The following is a 24819-nucleotide window of genomic DNA, read 5'->3' as shown; positions in this document are numbered from 1 at the left end:
AGGGCAGTGTGTTGAACTTGTCTATAGGACGCATGAAACAGTATCCTAAAATTAGTGGGGCTAGATTATTTACAGTTACACAAACAAATGCTTTTATTGTGAACAAAAGGCAACCTCTGTTTTTAATTATTTGTTTGCACATTGTGAAGTCTCATGGTCAAATCTTATAGAATAAATTGTTGCCAGAAATTCTGCATAAAGTCCTGTATTAACACAGAGCAAATAAAAAGATAAGCATAATGATCAGATAACACATGAAAATCAGAAGGTTATATATTTTAATTCTACAGTTCATAAAAAATTTGCGCCACAAAGATGTGCATAATGACTGCTTCCAAGATTCACAGTTCAAGTAGCATGTTTGTAGAACGATAAAAGGTCATCTAAACTCTGTGTGTGATCCGTCTGTGGTTGTGGATGTTGCATATGTTGGTATTGAGTACATGTGGGTATGTTAGAAGCATGCGCTGGGGTGGATGTGTTATCTGTATCACTTTCTGTGGCCCTCTGGGACTCGGACCATTTAAAAGGAAGTTTTGCTTTGCCCTGCCCCTTCTCTGCAGCTCGGCTGTCATTCCCCTTGAAATAAGCAGAAGGTGGAGCAAACTCTGAATCACGCTCGTCCCGACGGCGACTTGTCCACTGACCCCAGGAGAACTCTGGAAAACAAAAGGTTTGATTGTAAGACTTTAAACATAACACAAAATGAAAGTAAAATTGAACATATATTAAAGCAAATGACAAGAAAAAGAGGAATATCCAAAAGGTTCTAGTTTACGCAAGGGATACAACGATTACCGAGATTAACAATTAACCGCGCTTAAAAACATCACGGTTAATTAATCGTGAAGGCTACGTTACACCGCATGTTTCTGCTGCACGAAACAGAACTGTTGCAACGTGCACAAAATTAAAACAAAGTTACACCAGCTGCATAATAAATATATGTTTTAATGGCATCAAACAACAAAAAACAAAGTCAAAACAGACTCAATGCTCCTGGCTGATCAACTTTAATAACTTTAATATAGTTTGATACACATTTCAGTATACTGTGAAGACTATGAAGTGTTATTCTACATTTGACTCCTTTATTCAGTTTCTGTTCCTAATAACCACAGTTAGAGCAACCTAAAACACCTAAAAAGCACTGTTTATTTTATTTGTATGTTTGCTTTATTACATGCTATGCTCATAATTTGTACTGGTTCAGCAAACCAGCTGCCTCTTGTATCGCCTTCCAATAAGGGCAGTTAATCGCTTTCCCGCTCATTCTCATTCACAACTACTTCCTAACTCGGTCCAGTCAACCAGATCTCTTACAACATTCAAAAAAACTACTTAAAACCCATCTCTTCTGTGAATACTTGACATTGTGACATGTGAATATTTTTCATTTTACAAACTCTCATCTCTCTTTCTCTCAACAGGTAGTGGTCTAGCTTTTGTTGAAACCTGTAACTTTATATTCGCACCTTTGGCGCTTATTGCTCCCAAAACTCTTTGTGAATTCGCGATGGATAAGAGCGTCTGTTAAATGACTAACTGTAAATGTACGAACTGATTGACTATTATTAGAGTTAGGCTTATAGTTTTATGTTATTATAATCTTATGTATTAAGATTGCATATGTAAAAATACAAACTAATAACTAGACATTATAATTTATTTATGACTTTTTGCGGCAGGCAAGTACATTTTTTTGTCAGGGTCAGTAAAAATGTAGAAATCAATGCATGCATAATAATCGTCATAATGATTATTCCTCAGACTATAATCGTATAAACAAAATCTATAACCGTTGAATCCCTAGTTTAAGGTTCTGTAAACCCCAGATTACCTTTGCCTCTGTCCCACTCTCTGACGTGTGGAATGCCAGGTTGAGTGTCCTTCCTCTCCTGGATCTCCACCTCGACTTTCGCAACCTTCTCAGGTAGCGGAGGTCCGATTACAGCTTCATCATCATTTTCATCATCATCAATCTGAGCACCACTGGCACCAGCTACAAGAGAGCAGAGATCAGCCAATTAGCCAAAAAACAACCACATACACATGGACATTTAAGAATGCATCACCAAAATAAGGTCCCACATGCTCTGTATGCTTCATAACAAACAAAGAACATGCACCATTGCCTTCAACTTCTGGCTCCAGCTTGCCTTTCTTCATCCTCCTCATCCTTACTTTAGCTAGTCGAGCCTCAAGCTGAGCTTTTCTCTTCTCCTTAAGTTGTTCTCGTTTGCTGCGTTGATCTGTGGTCTTTGAGAAAAAGAGAATTCGGAGAAAAATTAATTTATATTATTTCTGTTTTGTAGATAATTATTTTTAAGTATACTGACCTGGTCTCTCAACATGTCAAGAGTCTCTCTCTGTTTTCTGCGTTGTTCTACATCCTGGGAAAAAGCAAAATAACCAACCCCAAGCTCTCTGGCCTCTGAAACAGACAGACACATTTTAAAGTGAGATGCTATGCAGATTTGATTCAGCCTTTGCTTAAACTCTCTCATAAGCAAGTATTAGCCATGTGTCCTGTGCATATAAAAATGTTTTAGTGTATGTGTAGTGTGAGATCAAGCCTACTCGGCACCTTGCTCTCTGATATCCTCAAAGTGAATAGGCCCGACAGGTTTCTTCATCTGTTCCTCCTCCTCTCTCTCCCACTCTTCTCTTTGCATTTCCCTCCTCATGTCCTCAGATAACAGAGTCCGGTCAGCTCCAGTCACCCTGCACACAATGACACAAATTTGAAATTTGCTAAATAGGCAGGTGGTCTAGTAACTACTGTACCAATAAATAACGACATGGTCAGAAGATTTCAATTGCCTCTTGCTCTGAAGATCTTGGTCCATTTTCTGAAAATCTGGTAGATCTTTTCTCAGACATCTTCGTGAACGTCCTAAGGCATCAACATAGTCCACCCTTACAGAAGAAGAACAAGTTAAGCAACTGAAATTGAAATGCAAATCTTTTTGCGTCTTCATGTGTAAAATAAATGTTTATACATACCATTCCTCATCTGCATTCAGCGGAGGTGGAATTTGGATGTTCACCTCGGAGACCTGCTCATCACGGTCTTCTGTTACATACGTTTCTTTCCTCTGATTGATAATCTTTTGGGTAAAGTCCACTAGGTAAAGACTTTCAGTCTCCTCATCTAAAAAGACAAAATGCCTTGTTTGATAGCTTTATGTTTATTGTGAGGCTAAAAAATGTCTAATGAAGTGTTCCAATTAATAAAAGATATCGAATTAAAGATTTAAGGAATGCCTGCCAGCCACCCTATACCTGGGAAATCTCCCTTTGTCATCTGTTCATAAAGACGTGCCTTTTCTTGCAATTTCTGTCTGAGTATAAGAAAAATGCATCTGGTGAGCAATAACAGAACTGCACTTTACATAATAGATATGTATATATGAATGTTAACAGTGTTATTTATTCTGATATAATGATGATATACCTATTGTTACATAGTTTAAAAGAATAAATACAAAATAAATATTGTGTTTCTTTCATATGGTTTTACATAAACCTTAACCTTAATAGTGGAGAACTTGTCTATGATTCGTATAATAAGTCCAGTTTTCATTTTTCACTTACCTGGATTTATCTAAGGTGACTTCTTCCTCCGTGGTCTGCTGAATGTCCTTCTGCGCGCGCGCATTCACTCCTTCATTTTGTTTACACCAGACATTTGGCTTCTGAGAACACACACGACCGATCAAACACAACACAGTTTTTATGAAATAATACACTTATTACATGTAACTGCGCCTTACTTTAATTTTGGTCTTGGGCTTCTGTGGAGCTCCGGCATCTTGGCCAAGTCGGTCGTGCTTAAATGCCTCCTGTTTCCGATATAATTCTGCTTTCAAATCAACCAGCTGAAATACAGAATAAAACTAACAGTTAAACGTTATCCAAAATGCTGAAAACGACCAAGCAATCATGATAGTTTATCAAACAACCACAGAAGACAAGTTCACCAGCAAATGTCTTGCTAAGCTAACGTTAACTGCTTTCAGCGTAAAAATGAAGCTAAATCTGTAAATCTCGCCCAGAACAACACCTTCACATACCACTACTCACCGATGAAGCTGTAACATTATACTGTTTCTTCTTTTTATCCATATCTAACTGTAAATTCTTTAGATTCAGTACATGCTAGATGTACAGGGTAAACCGATGTAACAAACAATGTTGTTAAACGGGGAATCTGCCCTCTACTGTATTGGAGTTAACATAACAAGAATATATATCTTTACCTAAAACCAGTCATCACAATTTAAACTTGTTACACTTTTACGAATATGAAAACATTACAAATCATAATCACATATAAATTACACATAAATATTATTATTTATTCACAATATAAAACCAAATTTTGTATATAAATACAAATGGTCCATTCTGTGCTAAATCAACCAAATTTTGAATATTTGTTTTTTTACAGAAGCAAAACCAACATTTGAAGTGATGAAAGCCAAAATATTAAAGGCCATGAGTACTGAGAACACCTCAGGGCTCTACTCTAATAAAAAAAAATATATATGTATAGCCAACTAGAATTGTTAAAACGACCACATATATTTTAGTGTAACATCCTAAATGTATGTTATTTTGGGTAAAAAGCACACCTGTTATTGAGGCTAAAGGCCCACTCTGTGAACACTTTAGCCCTGTCACATTTAAGCACAGCATACAGCAGTCGCAAAAGGGCTAAGTCACTTGATATTTACGTTTCGAAACTCGACGACCTTTCGCCACCACTGTTGATCTAAAAGTAAACTCATAAACCAGTGTTTATTACTTATTTTTTGTAAATCAAGAAATAAAAAAATAACCACGTTTTTAGTTATCTATGAACTGTGATCAACTTGGGATATATCACTTAATGTGAAACTTGCCTTATTTTACCAAACAAACAGAGCCATTTGTTTTTTTTTATATATGTATATATAAATAGTTAATGGAGGCAAGCTAGTGAAGTGCTGTGCAGTAAGTAAACCTCACTCCCCGGCCTCAAGGACGCTCTAGCGACAGACACTAGAGACTCCTCGCTAGAGTGCCCGACTCCCATGCCGGACCGACCCGGCTTACAATGGTGCAGAGCGTTCCGGTTATACATATTTATATATATATATATATATATATAAAAATTATGTCAAAGTATACAACATAAAAGATAAGGGCAGTAAAAGTCATAGGTCAATTGTATCCTGTTGTGTCCTGTTGCGTCAAGCTCTCCACCGGGGAAGAGGCACCCGGCCTATCTGTGGCCTATCGAGCTTCCCGCAGCGCTGCAGTATCACTGCCTTCAGGAGGGTTTCTGACTTAGAGGTGTTCAGTCATAATCCTACAGACGGTAGCCTCGCGCCAGTGGCTCCTCAGCCAAGCGCACGAACCAAATGTCTGAACCTGCGGTTCCTCTCGTACTGAGCAGGATTACTGTTGCAACAACACGGCACCAGTAGGGTAAAACTAACCTGTCTCATGACGGTCTAAACCCAGCTCCTGTTAGTGGGTGAACAATCCAACGCTTTGCGAATTCTCAGTTCAGTTCAGTTCGAGCTTTATTGTCATTCCGCTACATGTGGGGACATACAGTGGAACGAAATGTCATGCCTCACAGGACCATGGTGCTACATATATACAGGCATACATAACTATCCTACTGATAGTTTGACAATAAATATACTATGTGTAAAAAATACAAACTATACTATAATAGAATGCTTTTCTATACATAATAAAAAAAAATACAAACTATACAAATAGTTCAGATGAATACTGTACATGTGCAAGAGAACATTGTGGGTCAAGCAGCTTGGCTGGGGAACAGTGCAGGAGGATTTGTAATGCATGAGAATGTAAACATACAAATGTTCCTGAGTCTTTTGTGAGATTGTGTACACACAGCAGTGTGTGAAAAGTGTCTAGTGCGAATAGAGAGAGGGGGGGGGAGTGACGTAGGGGATGGTTGTATGGGGGGGATCAGAGAGGGGCGGGGTGATTTGAGTTCAGAGCTCTCACAGCTTGGGGGAAAAAGCTGTTGTGAAGTCTGGCAGAGCGGGCTCTGATACTCCGGTAACATCTTCCTGATGGTAGGAGCTGGAAGAGACTGTGGGAGGGGAGGGGTGGGTAGGGTCCTTCACGATGCTGTTGGTTTTGCTGGAGCATCGTGAGATGAAGATGTCCAGGATGGAGGGGAGAGGGGCACCGATGATCTTTGCAGCTGTGTTCACTGTCCGCTGGAGGGTATTGCGATCTTCTGCAGTACAGTTTCCGTAACAGACAGTGACACAGCTGGTCAGCACACTCTCAATGGTTCCCCTGAAGAAAGTGGTGAGGATCGCTGGAGGGGGACTTGCTCTTTTCCGCTGGCGGAGAAAGTATAGGCGCTGTTGTGCCTTCTTGGAGAGTGACATGGTGTAGGTTGTCCAGGTGAGATCCTCTGTGATGTGCACCCCAGGAATTTGGTGCTGCTGACTCTCTCCGCGGTGCTATATAGGTCGGAGCGAGGAGCATTTGAGTCAAGACAGTGCAATCAACCAGTGCACTTTATTCAGGAAGTAGGTTTAAACCTTGTCTGTGAAACCAAGCCAAAAGGGAAATACTGTAAGACACTTAGTTCGAGACTCGCCAAGGCAGCTGCTCAACTTCGCTTACAAAAATGAAACGTTTGTAGATGCTGGGAATGGAGCAAAGGACCTCTCACGTCCCACAAAGGCCTGTGCTCTATTTGGATGCTCCGCGAAATCTAAATGAAAACACTGTCATAAGCAGACTGCCACCGGTTGAGTGCTTGATGTGATTTCTTCTAGGCCAAAGCCCAATACGAAGCTGATCAACTTTGCTAATGACAAAACGGCAACTGGAGATGCTGGGGCTTGAACCCAGGACCTCATGCGCTCTACCACTGAGCTAGATCCCCAATATCAGCGAGTGTGTTTTATAGAGTAACGGAAAACCTGGCGATTGGGCAGATGTGGCTTAATAGGTCAGAGCAAGCGATTTTTAGTGTACACGTTCAAATCGTTGAAAATTAGTCTGCAACTGGGCTTATGCTTTGTCTGTGGAATGTGTGAAATGGGAATATTGAACGATGCTCAGTTCAAAGATCAACAATGTACCTGCTTTATTTTTTTAATGAGCAACGTCTTGAAGATCGTGGGATGGAACCGAGAGGCTCATACATGCAAAGATGAAGACAATGGCTTTTTATACTCCCGTTTGAAGATACGTTTAGGGAAGCATTGTTCGTTATGTCCGGTAAAGCTGTTTTCGGTTAGAGAGCCTAGACAATCCATGTTAACCGCAAGACTCTTAAGTTCAGCAATGCAACGTCAGACAAGTAAAAACTTGGAAATGCTGGGGATTGCACCCAGGACCTCGTACATGCAAAGCATGCGCTCTACCACTGAGCTACATCCTCACACTGCCATGCTGTGCGTTTGTATACAATTATGGAGGAATCTGTGTCATTTAGTCTGCCACTTGGAATTATGCTTTGTCTGTGAAATGCGTCATATGGATATATTGAACAATGTTTAATTTCGAACATCGACCAAGCAGCTGCTTGAATTTTTAAACAAGCAACATGTTCGAACCGAGTAATGAAGCCAGAACCTCATACATGCAAGCATGGGCTATGTAACTGGGCGACATCCCCATTAAATTGGCTTCGACCAAGTGTATTTAACATGTTTCTTATCCCCACTGTAGACTTATTACACAATGAGGGCCCATAACATCTTGTGTCGGAGCATTGCTTCTTACTTCTCTAATTCTTTCACCGTGCAATCCACACGGGAGCATCTTTGGGTACAAAGAAATAGGTGTTCTCAAGCGATCAGGTCAGCCCAGCTCCCTTTGAAGTGTGCTTAAAACTGCAAGTTTTAATTGATAATGTGGCTTGTTGGTCTAGGGGTATGATTCTCGCTTAGGGTGTGAGAGGTCCCGGGTTCAAATCCCGGACAAGCCCTGCTTAATTGAATAATAGTTCGTGGTTGGCAGTGTTTAATCCTACAGGAGGTTCCTGTCAGGATTGGTTGTATCTGGTTGACACCGGTCGAGTGTTTTGCAAGACCCAAGGTCAGGGGATACATTGCTCTATACGTCAATGCAAGATGTGTTCAGTTACAGAGCCTAACTAATTAATTTGAGTCTGAAACTTGGCTTTAGCTTTGCGTTGCGAAACCAGCCCTTACGGAAGTATTATATGATCCACTATGTGTACAAAAGTCTCGGAACAACCCCTACTAACGAACGTAATTAGGTCATTACAGTGAGTACAAATCCTAACGCTGCAGCATACAAAGACATTCTAGGGAACTGTGTGGTTATAATTTGATGGCAACCGCTTGTGCAGCGCTGTTTTCTATTCCAACATGAAAGTGCCTCTGTGTAAAAGTCTAGGTTCAGAAAGAAATGAAAAACAAAAGTGTCAGGGAAATGATGCAAGATTGGTCGAGGCAAGCTGTGACGTTCTGTTGTTTATCTGGGGAAAGGGAGACCTCTAGTGGTGACTCGTAACGTAATGTTTATTTTGTACTAACAGTCTTGCCGTAGTTTGAAGAGACATGGTGAAATAAACGGTCCCATAATTTTCTCTCTGGACTTAAGTTGGCCAGTAAAACGTTTGCATGTAAGTACAAACTCATACAGTTATTTGTCATTAAGTACTAAGAATACTTGTAATGAAATTCTCTGTTAACAAGGTTACGTTTGTTCTAAATGTGTATTTTGATCGTTTATGCTAAGACGCTAGCATCTTAACGGAATTTCCCATTGAAGTTAGCCTTAAGCTAACACGTTTGTTTCTGTATGCTTGTAACAGACAATATTCCAATTACGTCTACACCTAAGTAAAATACTGAGATGTATTTTTGTATTTTGTCATTTTACAGTGCTTCCTGAGTAAAGTTTTGGACAAGACACACAAGCTTCATTCTTTGTCTTGGGGAAACTGTTAGCTATCTGCCGATCTAATGTAACGGGCTAGACCACGTCACCCACACACAGAAGCAGGGGCAGAATAGTAAAAAGGCATCTCTTCTAACGGTCAGCGTTCGTCAATCTGTAAGTAGAAAAGAAGAAGAGGATTTTGATGAAATGGAAACAAGATCACAAATACCCAACTGCTCAAGAACAAGCAGACAATCTGTAGCTAATTCCTTAGCATTGAAAGCACGGGCTAAAGCAGAAGCCGCACGTGCAGAGTTTGCATTCGCTAGAGAAGAGGCAGAGCTAATGAAACAACAAGCCATTCTAAACGCCAGTCTGCATGAACTGAAATTAGCAAGGGCAGCAGCGGCTGCTAACGCTGAAGCGGAATGTCTTGAAGCAGTTGCTGAAGAAGAAAACGAACTGTCAGATTCACTCCAGCAAATTAAAACTAATACAGTGCCTCTAACTCCAGTCGAAAATTATAGTGAAAATGTTTCAATGCAGATTCCTACTACACGTCCGGGTTACCAGCCTAATCGGAGTGCAAAAGCAGACGACACAGTAAATTTGGTCTCACAATCAGATGCAAGACCACAGACCACCTCACATTCACCAGTGCGACAGCCTTCCATGGACAGCAGTGAAGCAAACAGATGTGAGAAACAGGGCAACGCGTCACCAATTGAAATTAGTGACCATGAGTTTATTGAGCCGACTCGTCATCACTGGCGCAGAGGAGAAACCACCTGGAACCCAAGTCAGGTACCCAGCACGGCACATAGAAATTCATTCAGCTACAGAGAGCTCCCCCACGATGTAAAACAAATCAGTGGTGAGTTCAAGCCTCCCCAGCCTTACTATGCACAGTCATTCCCTACGTATAACACAACCCCACCAAGTACAGTGGCCGCAACAGACCTAGGGAAGTACCTGATACGACGAGAGCTGGTGAGTTCAGGCCTACTGAAGTTTGATGACAAGCCGGAGAACTACTGGGCCTGGAAGGCATCATTTATCAGCTCTACTGATGAACTGAAACTCACCGCCAGGGAGGAACTTGATTTGCTGTGCAAATGGCTTGGGCCTTCGTCATCTGAGCAAGCTAAAAGGATCAGAGCGGTATACATTCACAATGTACTCACGGGCCTCAAGATGTTATGGCAAAGGCTGGAAGACGTCTACGGCTCACCTGAGGTGATTGAAAACGCTCTTTTGAAAAAGGTGGAAGATTTTCCTAAGATCTCAGTTAAAGAAAACCACAAGCTAAGAGAATTGGGAGACATTCTCATGGAACTTGAAGCAGCCAGAGCAGATGAGCACCTCGCGCGGAGTGAACCCAATAGTCCAGAAACTCCCTCACAACCTACAAGAGAGGTGGATTACTGTAGGATCGCATTACAAGGATCAATACAGAGTGCCATATCCTCCTTTTGCAGTCTTCGTCAACTTTGTCTGTGAACAGGCAAAAACACGCAACGATCCCAGCTTTGCCAGCATAACAGGAGCATGGTGTGCAACAAAGACAGAAAAGAGTGTTTTCCAGCCAGCCAGTCATCACGTGAGAACTTCAGTTGCTGTGAGAAGGAGAGAAATCTCTACAAGTGGCAGCGACAGCGATAATACAACAGCCGTCAGGAAACATGAGGATCCCGACAAACAATGCCCTTTACATAACAAGCCCCATCCATTGAGAAAATGTTGTGGCTTCAGAAACAAAACTCTGGATGAAAGGAAAGCGTACCTTAAAGAAAAACACATCGGTTTCAAGTGCTGTGCTTCATCCACTCATGTCGCTAAGGACTGTAACAGGCCTCTGCTGTGTCAGGAGTGAAACAGTGACAAACACCCATCAGCGCTACATCCAGGGCCCACCCCATGGAAAACTGATGTCTATGTGAGTACCGTGGAACACAGCAGGGAGCGGCAGCCACTGGAGACCATTCCGTCGGTGACATCCAAATGCACGGAAATCTGTGGGAGTAAGAACACGTCAAAATCCTGCTCAAAAATCTGTCTAGCATTAGTGTATCCTGCTGGCCAAAGAGACATAGCCATGAAGACCTACATTGTTCTAGACGAACAGAGCAACAAGTTCCTTGGAAGAACAAAATTCTTTGAACATTTCAGAATTCAAGGTGCAGGATCAAGGTACACGCTGAAGACATGCTCAGGAGTGGTGGATACAGCAGGGCGACGCGCCAGTAACTTCATAGTGGAGTCAGTGGATGGCAACTTCCACATTCCCTTGCCTACTCTGATCGAGTGCGACATGCAATACCATCACCAGAGGTAGCCAAACATCATCCTCACCTCAAGCACCTGTCAGACAAAATCCCAGCCCTGGAGCCTGACGCGTCCATCCTTCTTCTCCTTGGGCGAGACATAATACGGCTGCACAAAGTGCGGGAACAATGTAATGGGCCGCACAACGCACCATTTGCCCAACAACTCGACCTTGGATGGGTGATAATTGGAGATGTATGTCTAGGAAGAACACACAAAACCACTACTGCTAGCGTCTTTAGAACCAGTGTGCTGACAAGTGGACGCCACTCCATCCTCAGCCCATGCACCAGCAGCTTAATGGTTAGAGAGAAGTTTGACAACGCTGTACTACCCCACACTTCTCCATGTGCCTCCCATACAGCCAATGAAACAGACAGCCTGGGCAGAGATGTGTTTCAAAGAACACAGCGTGACAACCAGCTTGCCCTGTCCATCGAAGATGAGTTGTTCCTTGATCTCATGGATAAGGAGGTATACATAGACGAAGCAAACTGCTGGGTAGCACCGCTACCATTCAAGCCAAACAGGCCGCGGCTGCCCAACAACAGACGGCATGCTGTCAACCGCCTCGCCTCCCTCCGCTGCATGCTGGAGAAGAAACATGGCATGAAAGAGCACTTCTTCAACTTCATGCAAGCAATGTTTGATGCTGACCAAGCAGAGCCTGCCCCAGTGCTAAGGCCACAACAAGAATGCTGGTACCTACCAATATTCGGTGTTTATCACCCACAGAAAAAGGACCAAATATGCGTAGTGTTTGATTCCAGTGCTAAGCATGAAGGCACCTCCCTCAATGACGTTCTTCTCAGTGGGCCTGACATGAACAACACCTTACTGGGGGTCCTCATGCGCTTCCGCAGAGAGCCTGTAGCGGTAACTGCAGATGTGCAGCAGATGTTCTATTGCTTTATTGTCCAAGAGAAACATTGTGATTTTTTAAGATTTTTGTGGTTTGAAGACAACAAGCAAAACAAACACATCATTGAGTACCGCATGAAAGTGCATGTTTTTGGCAACTCTCCTTCCCCTGCGGTAGCCATCTACGGCCTGAGAAGAGCAGCTGTAGATGGAGAAAAGGAACATGGCAGTGAAGCTAAGCAGTTCGTCATGAGAAACTTCTATGTTGACGATGGGCTTTCCTCATTCCCCACCGATGAAAAGGCCATCGCCGTACTGAAAAACACAAAAGAAATGTTATCAGAGTCAAGCATCAAGCTACACAAAATTGCCTCTAACAGCCGTGCTGTGATGGAAGCCTTTCCGCCTGAGGAGCGGGCCAAAAACCTGGTCAATCTAGAGCTAACTGCTGACCCCTTGCCACTGCAGCGCAGTTTGGGACTCACCTGGAACTTGCAGTCAGACACGTTCACCTTCTGTGTATCCAGAGAGAAGAAGCCATTTACTAGAAGGGGAATCCTGTCTACAGTCAATGGACTTTACGACCCCCTGGGTCTTGTGGCACCTGTCACAATTCAAGGAAAGGCCTTAGTCAGGGAGCTGTCTGCAGAACAAGCTGAATGGGACGCTCCTCTGCCAGCGCTAAAAGAGGAACAATGGAGAATGTGGAGGGACTCACCCTGTGAGCTAGAACAGCTTCAGATTGAAAGAACCTATTTGTCTGTTTCTTTGTGTTCCACAAAACACAGAGAACTCTGCCTCTTCTCCGACGCCTCCACTATGGCCATATCAGCAGTGGCCTATCTCAAAGCAACAGATGAAAAAGGACATGCTCACATTGGATTTCTCATGGGCAAGGCAAAGCTGGCTCCTCATCCCCCGCACACTATTCCACGGCTCGAACTTTGTGCTGCTGTCCTAGCTGTTGAAATGGCAGACTTAATTACAGAAGAACTCGACATAGACATCCACAAAGTCACATTCTACACAGACAGCCGTATTGTATTGGGCTACATCAACAACACAAACAGAAGATTCTATGTATATGTCGCTAACAGAGTCACTCGCATCAGAAAGTCAACAAACCCTGAACAATGGCACTTTGTTAGTACAGAACACAACCCTGCAGACCATGGGACTCGCTCAGTGCCAGCAGCCATGTTGAAAGACACCAACTGGTTCAAAGGCCCCGCCTTCTTAGCCAAAGACACCTCACAGCCAGAGGAGTTTGAGCTCATTGACCCTGAAGCAGATGCAGACATACGCCCACAGGTCCAAGCCTTCATAACCAAGGCCTTCGGAAGCGAGCTGGGGTCAAACCGATTTGAACACTTCTCCAGCTGGAAGTCACTCATTCGAGCCGTTACCAAGCTCATACAGAAAGCCAGGTCCTGTGCAAAGGGCTCAACCAACAATACAGATGAGCTTACCCAAGCAAAACTAATAGTTATCAGAAATGCTAAACAAGACACGTTTGCTGAGGAGATTAAATGCCTTTCCAGAGGTGAAGTCATCCAAAAGTCAAGCCCTCTCAGGAAACTGAATCCAATTGTGGATATGGACGGCCTGCTGAGAGTTGGAGGACGCATTTCTTTGGCTGACATACCCTGGGAAGAGAAACACCCAATCATTGTACCTAGAAAACACCATGTAGCAACCTTATTGGTGAGGCACTACCATGCAAGCGTTGCTCATCAGGGAAGACATCTGACAGAGGGTGCTGTTCGCTCTGCTGGACTGTGGCTGATTGGAGGCAAGAGACTGGTGTCAAGTATCATACATAGATGTGTGACCTGTAATAAGCTGAGAGGAAGAATGGAAGAACAAAAAATGTAAAACCTACCTGTTGAACGACTCGACCCAGGTCCTCCGTTCACAAATGTAGGCGCGATGTGTTTGGCCCATGGACCATAAGCTCAAGACGAACCCGTGGCGGCATTGCAGAGAATAAACGTTGGGCAGTCATCTTTACTTGCATGGTAACAAGAGCTGTGCATATCGAAGTGCTCGAGTCTCTGTCCTCTTCAAGCTTTGTCAATGCACTAAGGAGATTCACAGCTGTCCGTGGTTCCGTCCGCCTGTTTCGTTCTGACCGGGGAACAAACTTCATAGGGGCATGCAAGGAACTTCAGATCAAATCTGATGACCAAGAACTGAATACTTACCTTCACGATCAAAGCAGCACTTGGACATTTAATCCTCCCCATTCCTCTCATATGGGTGGTGTGTGGGAGCGAATGATAGGCATTGCTCGTAGAATACTGGATGCACTGCTGTTAAAAACAAACACTGCGCACCTGTCTCATGAAGTTCTGAGCACACTCATGTCTGAAGTCATGGCCATTATGAATGCTAGACCCCTTGTTCCGGTGTCATCCGATCCAGACATGCCCACAGTCCTCTCACCTGCCATGTTGCTTACACAGAAAGTCGACCCAGTGTTGCCACCCGTGGGAGAGTATGACCTTAAAGACCTATACGGCAAGCAGTGGAAGCAAGTACAGGCGTTGGCCGACGCATTCTGGAAACGCTGGCGTCAAGAATACCTGGTGTCACTCCAATCAAGGAGAAAGTGGCACGTGGACAAGCCAAACCTGAGCGAAGGAGATGTTGTGCTGCTCAAGGATGCACAGGTCAAGCGGAATGAATGGCCTGTCGGAGTGGTGGTGAACGCCATTCCAAGCAAAGACTCTAAAGTTCGCAAAATAGATGTGAGGGTGGTTAGACAGGGTACCCAAAGGGTGTATTCTAGACCAGTCTCAGAAGTTGTTCTTCTTGTAAAAAATGAATAGTGTTATAATACATTATAACAAGCGGGGAGTGTGACGTTCTGTTGTTTATCTGGGCAAAGGGAGACCTCTAGTGGTGACTCGTAACGTAATGTTTATTTTGTACTAACAATCTTGCCGTAGTTTGAAGAGACATGGTGAAATAAACGGTCACATAAAGAGTATCACATTAGATACTCTTTAAACACACATTAGAGTAGAGAAGAAAAGAGTAGAGAAGAAAAGAGTCAGAACAGATCAGTCAGATGTTGGCGGAAGAGATGTGTTTTCAGGCGTTTCTTAAAGATGGCTACAGAATCTGCAGATCTTGTAGTAGTGGGCAGATCATTCCACATAGGTGGAACAGATCCGGAGAAGGTGCGCGAGAGAGATTTTTTACCTTTACTGGATGGCACCACAAGACGTCGTTCGTTTGCAGAGCGTAGGGATCTGGCGGGTACATATGTCCGCATTAGCGATTTAAGATAAGGTGGTGCCGAACCAGTAGCTCTACCACTGAGCTACATCCCCCCACGTCTGCAATGGCATGAGCGTGTTTGTCGTGGAAAACACACGTATTGTGCCGCGGTGCTAGATAGGTCGGAGCGAGGAGCTTTTGAGTCAAGACAGTGCAATCAACCAGTGCACTTTATTCAGGAAGTAGGTCTAAACCTTGTCTGTGAAACCAAGCCAAAAGGGAAATACTGTAAGACACTTAGTTCGAGACTCGCCAAGGCAGCTGCTCAACTTCGCTTACAGAAATGAAACGTTTGTAGATGCTGGGCATGGAGCAAAGGACCTCAAAAATCCCACAAAGACCTGGGGCCCGTTCTTCGTACATCGTTATTACATCCGAGGTCAAATGACACATCCAAGATGATATCATCGTGCTAATCATGATCCGGCTAATTGGGTTCTTCGAACACACCTGCCGCTTATGATTACTATCGCTGAATTGAGTTATCTGAAATAATTGCTCGTTCATGCGCTTGTTTAAAAGGGGATATGTATCGATGGTAGAAACAATGATCAGCAACGCTGTTATTGGCTGTGCAGCATGGCTAAAGAACGCGCTTAGTTTTCTCCCAAGCAGAACAAGAGCTTTTAATGGAAGGTTATGCCGAATTTGAAAGTTTAATTAAAACACCAGGGAACACCTCAAAGTCTGCAAAAGCCAGGAGAGAGGGATGGCAAAAAGTAGCAGACAAATTAAATGCGTAAGTGGTGTCCATGTTAGATGTTTCTATCACTTTCTACTGTATGTATTTGTGCATTTTTTTATTTTTTTTATTCATCAACTTTGTTCTTTTATGTCAGAGCCACCACGGGACCCACTAGAACATGGGAACAAGTAAGTGAAGTACAAAAAGATTCTACAAAATGGTAGCCTTTACTTCTTATACAGTCCTTATTTTAAAAAGCCACTTTTTTCCTCTTTTTAAAAGCCACTGTTAAATGATGTGTTTGTCTATAACAGCCACCAAGAAAAAGGCTGAAAGAAAAAAAACAGGTGGTGGTCCTGCACCCCAACAATATACCCCAGCAGAAGAGCTGGCCCTTGGGTTGAATTCAAACCGACCCATTGTGGAGGGCATCCCTGGGGGCAGCTCTTCCTTAGACCCAAAACCAGGGACCAGTAGCAGCCACTCCTTTCATTACTGGTAGGCTAAATGAGCTATCAATTCTCTTAGTACACTGTAAAATGGTTCGTTGCTGCATTAAATGAAGTATAATCCAAATGGCTGGTACAGTCATTTGAAATGTTTGTGAAAGTGAAAACTTCTAAACTTTTAGTTCATATGAAATATGTTGCCATCAGTTATTAATCACAATTTTGTCTACAGTGTAGTTAATTATAATGACATTATGTCCCCCTTCTTTTGTGCAGTTTTAGATAATACACCAACACTTTTACCTGTTCCCAAGCAAGTGGTGGCTGAAGCATATGCAGTAAGTTGTGTTTTTCTAACTTTACATCAAAAGGAAAGAGTGCAACACTTTGTAATACCCATTTATTTCCATTGCACAGGACAGTGAAGAAACCCTCTCAGATTGTCCTTTGGAGGAAGAACCTGTAAGTGCATAAATAACTGTACCCTAATTTGTATATACTTGTGTACCTATTCTTTCTGTCTGCAACATGAGTTGCAGGAATCCACACCTACAGAAAGGCTTCCAGAACAGTCTGCACAAAGAAGCTGATACAGTGGTGGGGCAGTGTTGTACTTTTACTTTTGTTGCATGAGGCATGTTTTGACCCTTTTTTTTCATGAAATTACACAGGGGGACATCCGTACCCTATATAAATGGCATCTTAAACAGAAAATTGAGTATTTTGAGTTGAAAAAAATACAAATTAAGAGTCGAAATAGAACTCGACAACTTGAAAAAGAGAAAAAATTGCACTGGAGATAGTTACTTCAAAAGGACCTTCAGAGAAAGTGCTAATAAACTATTTCACACATAGTATTTCTGACTTAACATAACTATCTCTTATTGCAGGCAAAAGATGACTTGCTGGCTTTTCTTTATAAAGAATATTTTCAATAAAACTCTAAGCATATTTGTCTTGTCTTTTATGAAATTCAAAAATGGTGTTCCACAATTCTGTCCCGTGCAGCTCTGCCACTAGGTTGGTCCAAGTGCACTGGCTGGAGGTCATCATCAGGCTGCACCCTCACCACAGGGGTCCTTTCTGATGGTGGCAATGTTATGCAAAATGGCACATGAAACAATGTCACAGGCCCTATCAGGTGCAACCCTCAGACTTCCCTTTAGTTGCCCAAAGGTCATTTCAGTGCGTGCCCTTGTCCTGGCTAGAGCTGCATTGTAACGGGTTTGGCTCAGGGAAGGGCGTCATAAAATACTGCCTGCAGGCATAGCCCCTGTCTCCAAGCAGGATCCCGTCAAAATCCCCTGTATAATGGAAAAATGCAGTTCTGTTAGGCTCAGCATAATACTGTGTATAATACTGTGAGCTTGAAATGTATGTTCCCTTACCACGTTCAAATAATGTGCGTAAATGTGACTCTCTGAAAATTCTTGACTCATGCACTGATCCTGGCCATTTTGCTTCCACATTGGTGATATGGAACAGTCACACACCATCTAAGAGATTTTAGTCAGTCAACTGCATACTTTTTGATTTCATTACTGTTTTTTCAAGTAATATATTACTAATCAGAGGAATATTATAAATGGTAATCGTAATTTACCTGCACATTTACACTGTGAACCCCCTTTCGGTTCACAAAATCCCCCTCATTGGGGCCTGGTGGGGCCTTGATGGGGACGTGTGTGCAGTCTATGGCATCATTCAGGTTAGGGAAGCCCGAAGGACACATACTGTTAGTCATACTTATTGGTATGGTCATGATTGCATGTCATTAATTATAAATGTACCTGCAATAGCAAGAAAATCCTGCTTTACAACCTGTGGTCTTAAGGGGCTTGGAAATACCACAAAAGCCCCTGAAAACTGCTTGAGCGCCAGGTAAACTTTGCGAATGGCACGACAGACAGCACTTTTCACCAAGTTCTCTGCATCTCCAATAGTGTAAAGGAAAGTGCCACTCGCAAAGAATCTCAGGCCAATGCACACAGTCTGTGCTGTTGTTAAAGCCCGCCTCCTCCATGTTGAACACATAATGTGTGGTTCCAACAAATGAATGATGTAAATAACACCCTCACGAGAAAAACGGTCGGTATCTCTCAACAATGACGCTATCGCGCTGAGCTAAAGGATCCTGTCAATCCCGCAATACACGATTAATTCGAAAAGCTCTGCAAATTATTCTTGCACCTTCCGCAACAGGTTGCTGTCATAAAAATGGACAAGACATGACTGCGATAGACTTACCTATCTCCTCCTCTTATAAAGCCGCAATCTAATCCTGTTTACATGAACTAAGCCTGCTCCCGAGCAGGTTCAAGCTTACGAACCTGTTGCTATGACAGCAAGTCCAGGATGAGCGTCCAAGAACCAAACAATCCAAGATCATGCCAAATCGTCAACAATCAAATCCAGCTAACCGAGTTAGCGACGTACGAAGAACGGGCCCCTGTGCTCTATTTGGCTGCTCCGCGAAACCTAAATGAAAACACGGCCGTAGGCTGACACATGCAGTCTACCACTGGTTGCGTGATCGATGTATGTTGACATTTATTCTAGGTCAAAAGCTCAATGCGAAGCTTTTCAACTTTGCTCACGACAAGAAAGCAACTGGAGATGCTGGGGATTGAACCAAGGACCTCATACATGCAAAGCATGCGCTCTACCACTGAGCTACATCCCCAAACTGCCAGTGACTGTGTTTGATAAACGAATGGAAAACCTGGGGATTGAGCAGATGTGGCTAAATAGGTCAGAGCAAGCGGTTTTTTAGTTAACACGGCCCAATCGGTGTAATTTAGTCTGCAACTGGGCTTATGCTTTGTCTTTGAAATTTGTGAAAGGGGAATATTGAATTCTAATCCAACACGAAAGTACCTCTGTGTAAAAGTCTGGTTTCAGAAAGAAATGAAAAACAAAAGTTTCAGGGAAATGTTGCCAGATTCGTCGGGGCAAGCTTTTTTCAATTGAGACGGCCCAATCAATGTATTTTAGGAGAAAACTAGGCTTAAGCTTTGTCTGTGAAATGTGTGAAAGGCGAATATTGAACAATGCTCATTGCTGTCAAAGATAATATACTTCTTTATCATCCGTCAACGTTTCGACAGGCGCTTCACAACGACTCTGATAGTTCAGAATAAATTTCACGTTCGTAGTCTCTCTACTTCGTTCACTACACGTTCCACATGGGAGCATCTTCCGGTGCAAAGAAATAGGTGTTCTCAAGCGATCACGTCGAGCCAGCTGTCTTTGTCGTCTGCTTAACGTGGCTCGTTGGTCTAGGGGTATGATTCTCGCTTCGGGTGCGAGAGGTCCCAGGTTCAAATCCCGGACGAGCCCTCCTGTCATTGAATCATAGTTCTTGATTGGCAGTGTATGATCCTCCGGGAGGTTTCTCGAAAGATTGGTTGTATCTGCAAGACAACACATAGAGTCATTGTAATAATCCACAAAGTGTGTCCCATTTCTCTACTTCGTGCACTATGCAATCCACATGGGAGCTTTTTCCGGTACTAAGAACAAGTTGTTTTTCTAATCTCTTTGACCGGTGTTTGACTTCGTGGCTCGTTGGTCTAGGGATATGAGTCTTGCTTTGGATGCGAGGGGTCCCGGGATTAAATCCCAAACGAGCTCTGCTGCCTGCATCCATACGACTTACTTGTTGTAAGTGTGTTTAACGAAGCTGGAAGACTTTGCTTACAACAAGAAAGCACTCGGAGATGATGGAAAAATAACAGAGACTCATACATGCGAAACTCCCACTGAGGTTCATCTCCGTGTAGCTGGGTTTGACGGGATTTTTTATAGTCATGGTAGACCAAAGGTCTACCGATACATTGCTCGATATGTCAATGCAAGCTGGCTTCAGTTAGAGAGCCCAACTAATTTATTTGAGTCTGATACTTGGCTTTTGCCTTGCGTTGTGAAACCACCCCATAGGGCAGTACTGTATAATTCGTTATGTGAACAAAAGTCTCTGAATACCCCCTGCTAACGAACGTATTTAAACACTTTAGTCATTACTGAGAGTACAAATATTAAAACTGAAGCATACAAAGACATTCAAGGGAACTTTGTGCTTAAAATTTGATCGCAATCGTTTGTGCATCGCTCTTTTCTAATCCAACATGAAAGTGCCTCTGTGTAAAAGTCTATTTTCAGAAATAATTGAAAAACAAAAGTTTCAGGGGAATGTTTTCAGATTCATCGGGGCAAGCTTTTTTCAATTGAGATGGCCCACTCGATGTATTTTAGTCAAAAACTAGGCTTAAGCTTTGTCTGTGAAATGAGTGAAAGGCGAATATTGAACGGAAATCAGTTCGATAATCAACAATGGATCTGCGTGTTTTAAAAAAATATAAGTAACGTCTTGGAGATCCTGGGATTTAACCCCGGACGATCAAAGGCTTAGGGAAGCACTGCTCGTGTGACAGAGAAAAGCTATTTTCGATTAGAGGGCCCAAACAATACATTCAGTCGCAAGCCTTACCTTGTGAATCTGGGCTCCAGGGAAGTATTGTCAGACGCTAAGGATCAGCAATGCAGCTGCTTAACCTCCATACAGGAAACAACGTGGAGATGCTGATGATTGATCCCAAGCCCTCACACATGCGAAGCATGCGCTCTACCACTAAGCTACATCTCCACACGTTTGAGATGGCACAAGCGTGTTTGTCATGGAAAACACACATATTGGGCCACGGTTGCTAGATTGGTCGGAGCAAGCTGTTTTGAATCAAGACAGATCAATCAACCAATGCACTTTAGTCAGGAAGTAGGTTTAAACCTTGTCTGTGAAACCAAGCCAAAAGGGAAATACTGTAAGACACTTAGTTCAAGAGTCGCCAAGGCAGCTGCTCAACTTTGCTTACAAAAATAAAACGTTTGTAGATGCTGGGCATGGAGCAAAGGACCTCAAAAATCCCACAAAGACCTGTGCTCTATTTGGCTGCTTCGCGAAACCTAAATGAAAACACCGCCGTAGGCTGACACATGCAGTCTACCACTGGTGGCGTGATCGATGTATGTTGACATTTATTCTAGGTCAAAAGCTCAATGCGAAGCTGTTCAACTTTGCTCACGAAAAGAAAGCAACTGGAGATTCTGGGGATTGAACCCAGGACCTCATACATGCAAAGCATGCGCTCTACCACTGAGCTACATCCCCAAACTGCCAGTGACTGTGTTTGATAAACGAATGGAAAACCTGGGGATTGAGCAGATGTGGCTAAATAGGTCAGAGCAAGCGGTTTTTTAGTTAACACGGCCCAATCGGTGTAATTTAGTCTGCAACTGGGCTTATGCTTTGTCTTTGAAATTTGTGAAAGGGGAATATTGAATTCTAATCCAACACGAAAGTACCTCTGTGTAAAAGTCTGGTTTCAGAAAGAAATGAAAAACAAAAGTTTCAGGGAAATGTTGCCAGATTCGTCGGGGCAAGCTTTTTTCAATTGAGACGGCCCAATCAATGTATTTTATGAGAAAACTAGGCTTAAGCTTTGTCTGTGAAATGTGTGAAAGGCGAATATTGAACGATGCTCATTGCTGTCAAAGATAATATACTTCTTTATCATCCGTCAACGTTTCGGCAGGCGCTTCACAACGACTCTGATAGTTCAGAATAAATTTCACGTTCGTAGTCTCTCTACTTCGTTCACTACACGTTCCACATGGGAGCATCTTCCGGTTCAAAGAAATAGGTGTTCTCAAGCGATCACGTCGAGCCAGCTTTTTTTGTCGTCTGCTTAACGTGGCTCGTTGGTCTAGGGGTATGATTCTCGCTTCGGGTGCGAGAGGTCCCGGGTTCAAATCCCGGACGAGCCCTCCTGTCATTGAATCATAGTTCTTGATTGGCAGTGTATGATCCTCCAGGAGGTTTCTCAAAAGATTGGTTGTATCTGCAAGACAACACATGGAGTCATTGTAATAATCCACAAAGTGTGTCCCATTTCTCTACTTCGTGCACTATGCAATCCACATGGGAGCTTTTTCCGGTACTAAGAACAAGTTGTTTTACTTATCTCTTTGACCGGTGTTTGACTTCGTGGCTCGTTGGTCTAGGGATATGAGTCTTGCTTTGGATGCGAGGGGTCCCGGGATTAAATCCCAAACGAGCTCTGCTGCCTGCATCCATACGACTTACTTGTTGTAAGTGTGTTTAACGAAGCTGGAAGACTTTGCTTACAACAAGAAAGCACTCGGAGATGATGGAAAAAAAACAGAGACTCATACATGCAAAACTCCCACTGAGATTCATCTCCGTGTAGCTGGGTTTGACGGGATTTTTTATAGTCATGGTAGACCAAAGGTCTACGGATACATTGCTCGATATGTCAATGCAAGCTGGGTTCAGTTAGAGAGCCCAACTAATTTATTTGAGTCTGATACTTGGCTTTAGCCTTGCGTTGTGAAACCACCCCATAGGGCAGTACTGTATAATTCGTTATGTGTACAAAAGTCTCTGAATACCCCCTGCTAACGAACGTATTTAAACACTTTTGTCATTACTGAGAGTACAAATCCTAAAACTGAAGCATACAAAGACATTCAAGGGAACTTTGTGCTTAAAATTTGATCAAAATCGTTTGTGCATCGCTCTTTTCTAATCCAACACGAAAGTACCTCTGTGTAAAAGTCTGGTTTCAGAAAGAAATGAAAAACAAAAGTTTCAGGGAAATGTTGCCAGATTCGTCGGGGCAAGCTTTTTTCAATTGAGACGGCCCAATCAATGTATTTTAGGAGAAAACTAGGCTTAAGCTTTGTCTGTGAAATGTGTGAAAGGCGAATATTGAACGATGCTCATTGCTGTCAAAGATAATATACTTCTTTATCATCCGTCAACGTTTCGGCAGGCGCTTCACAACGACTCTGATAGTTCAGAATAAATTTCACGTTCGTAGTCTCTCTACTTCGTTCACTACACGTTCCACATGGGTCGCAAAGAAATAGGTGTTCTCAAGCGATCACGTCGAGCCAGCTGTCTTTGCCGTCTGCTTAACGTGGCTCGTTGGTCTAGGGGTATGATTCTCGCTTCGGGTGCGAGAGGTCCCGGGTTCAAATCCCGGACGAGCCCTCCTGTCATTGAATCATAGTTCTTGATTGGCAGTGTATGATCCTCCAGGAGGTTTCTCGAAAGATTGGTTGTATCTGCAAGACAACACATAGAGTCATTGTAATAATCCACAAAGTGTGTCCCATTTCTCTACTTCGTGCACTATGCAATCCACATGGGAGCTTTTTCCGGTACTAAGAACAAGTTGTTTTTCTAATCTCTTTGACCGGTGTTTGACTTCGTGGCTCGTTGGTCTAGGGATATGAGTCTTGTTTTGGATGCGAGGGGTCCCGGGATTAAATCCCAAACGAGCTCTGCTGCCTGCATCCATACGACTTACTTGTTGTAAGTGTGTTTAACGAAGCTGGAAGACTTTGCTTACAACAAGAAAGCACTCGGAGATGATGGAAAAAAAACATAGACTCATACATGCAAAACTCCCACTGAGATTCATCTCCGTGTAGCTGGGTTTGACGGGATTTTTTATAGTCATGGTAGACCAAAGGTCTACGGATACATTGCTCGATATGTCAATGCAAGCTGGGTTCAGTTAGAGAGCCCAACTAATTTATTTGAGTCTGATACTTGGCTTTAGCCTTGCGTTGTGAAACCACCCCATAGGGCAGTACTGTATAATTCGTTATGTGTACAAAAGTCTCTGAATACCCCCTGCTAACGAACGTATTTAAACACTTTAGTCATTACTGAGAGTACAAATCCTAAAACTGAAGCATACAAAGACATTCAAGGGAACTTTGTGCTTAAAATTTGATCGCAATCGTTTGTGCATCGCTCTTTTCTAATCCAACATGAAAGTGCCTCTGTGTAAAAGTCTATTTTCAGAAATAATTGAAAAACAAAAGTTTCAGGGGGATGTTGTCAGATTCATCGGGGCAAGCTTTTTTTAAATTGAGATGGCCCACTCGATGTATTTCAGTCGAAAACTAGGCTTAAGCTTTGTCTGTGAAATGAGTGAAAGGCGAATATTGAACGAAAATCAGTTCGATAATCAACAATGGATCTGCGTGTTTTAAAAAAATATAGGTAACGTGTTGGAGATCCTGGGATTTAACCCCGGACGATCAAAGGCTTAGGGAAGCACTGCTCGTGTGACAGAGAAAAGCTATTTTCGATTAGAGGGCCCAAACAATACATTCAGTCGCAAGCCTTACCTTGTGAATCTGGGCTCCAGGGAAGTATTGTCAGACGCTAAGGATCAGCAATGCAGCTGCTTAACCTCCATACAGGAAACAACG

The 24819-nt window shown here is 42.9% G+C and overlaps 1 protein-coding gene and 6 non-coding genes across 8 annotated transcripts; 4 read left to right on the top strand and 3 right to left on the bottom strand.

The window, feature by feature from the left end:
* Nucleotides 1-261: 261 nt before the first annotated feature.
* Nucleotides 262-4208, bottom strand: ccdc174 (coiled-coil domain containing 174). Of its 2 annotated transcripts, none has more exons than XM_056750643.1 (11): nucleotides 4087-4208; nucleotides 3777-3881; nucleotides 3598-3698; nucleotides 3286-3344; nucleotides 3007-3154; nucleotides 2824-2919; nucleotides 2588-2724; nucleotides 2340-2434; nucleotides 2130-2259; nucleotides 1841-2002; nucleotides 262-659 (listed from the first exon to the last, which is right to left on the bottom strand). In XM_056750643.1, exons 1-11 carry the CDS (start codon nucleotides 4126-4128, stop codon nucleotides 349-351), a joined length of 1386 nt encoding a protein of 461 aa, XP_056606621.1. In that variant the 5' UTR covers nucleotides 4129-4208; the 3' UTR covers nucleotides 262-348. The 2 variants fall into 2 exon arrangements, with proteins under 2 accessions (XP_056606621.1, XP_056606622.1); XM_056750644.1 differs by having other exon boundaries at nucleotides 2136-2259.
* A 3704-nt stretch (nucleotides 4209-7912) lies between these two features.
* Nucleotides 7913-7984, top strand: trnap-agg (transfer RNA proline (anticodon AGG)). The gene has a single exon. It is a non-coding gene; the product is annotated as a tRNA-Pro (tRNA).
* Nucleotides 7985-19123: 11139 nt separating this feature from the next.
* trnaa-ugc (transfer RNA alanine (anticodon UGC)) lies at nucleotides 19124-19195 on the bottom strand. Its single transcript has one exon. It is a non-coding gene; the product is annotated as a tRNA-Ala (tRNA).
* Nucleotides 19196-19779: 584 nt separating this feature from the next.
* Nucleotides 19780-19851, top strand: trnap-cgg (transfer RNA proline (anticodon CGG)). The gene has a single exon. It is a non-coding gene; the product is annotated as a tRNA-Pro (tRNA).
* Nucleotides 19852-21607: 1756 nt separating this feature from the next.
* On the bottom strand, nucleotides 21608-21679 carry trnaa-ugc (transfer RNA alanine (anticodon UGC)). Its single transcript has one exon. It is a non-coding gene; the product is annotated as a tRNA-Ala (tRNA).
* A 584-nt stretch (nucleotides 21680-22263) lies between these two features.
* Nucleotides 22264-22335, top strand: trnap-cgg (transfer RNA proline (anticodon CGG)). Its single transcript has one exon. It is a non-coding gene; the product is annotated as a tRNA-Pro (tRNA).
* A 1177-nt stretch (nucleotides 22336-23512) lies between these two features.
* Nucleotides 23513-23584, top strand: trnap-cgg (transfer RNA proline (anticodon CGG)). Its single transcript has one exon. It is a non-coding gene; the product is annotated as a tRNA-Pro (tRNA).
* Nucleotides 23585-24819: the final 1235 nt, after the last annotated feature.

Source organism: Triplophysa dalaica, chromosome 6 (genome assembly GCF_015846415.1).
Source record: "Triplophysa dalaica isolate WHDGS20190420 chromosome 6, ASM1584641v1, whole genome shotgun sequence".
Lineage (NCBI taxonomy): Eukaryota > Metazoa > Chordata > Actinopteri > Cypriniformes > Nemacheilidae > Triplophysa > Triplophysa dalaica.
Note: the sequence above shows the minus strand (reverse complement) of the source record. Positions and strands in the feature narration are given on the sequence as shown.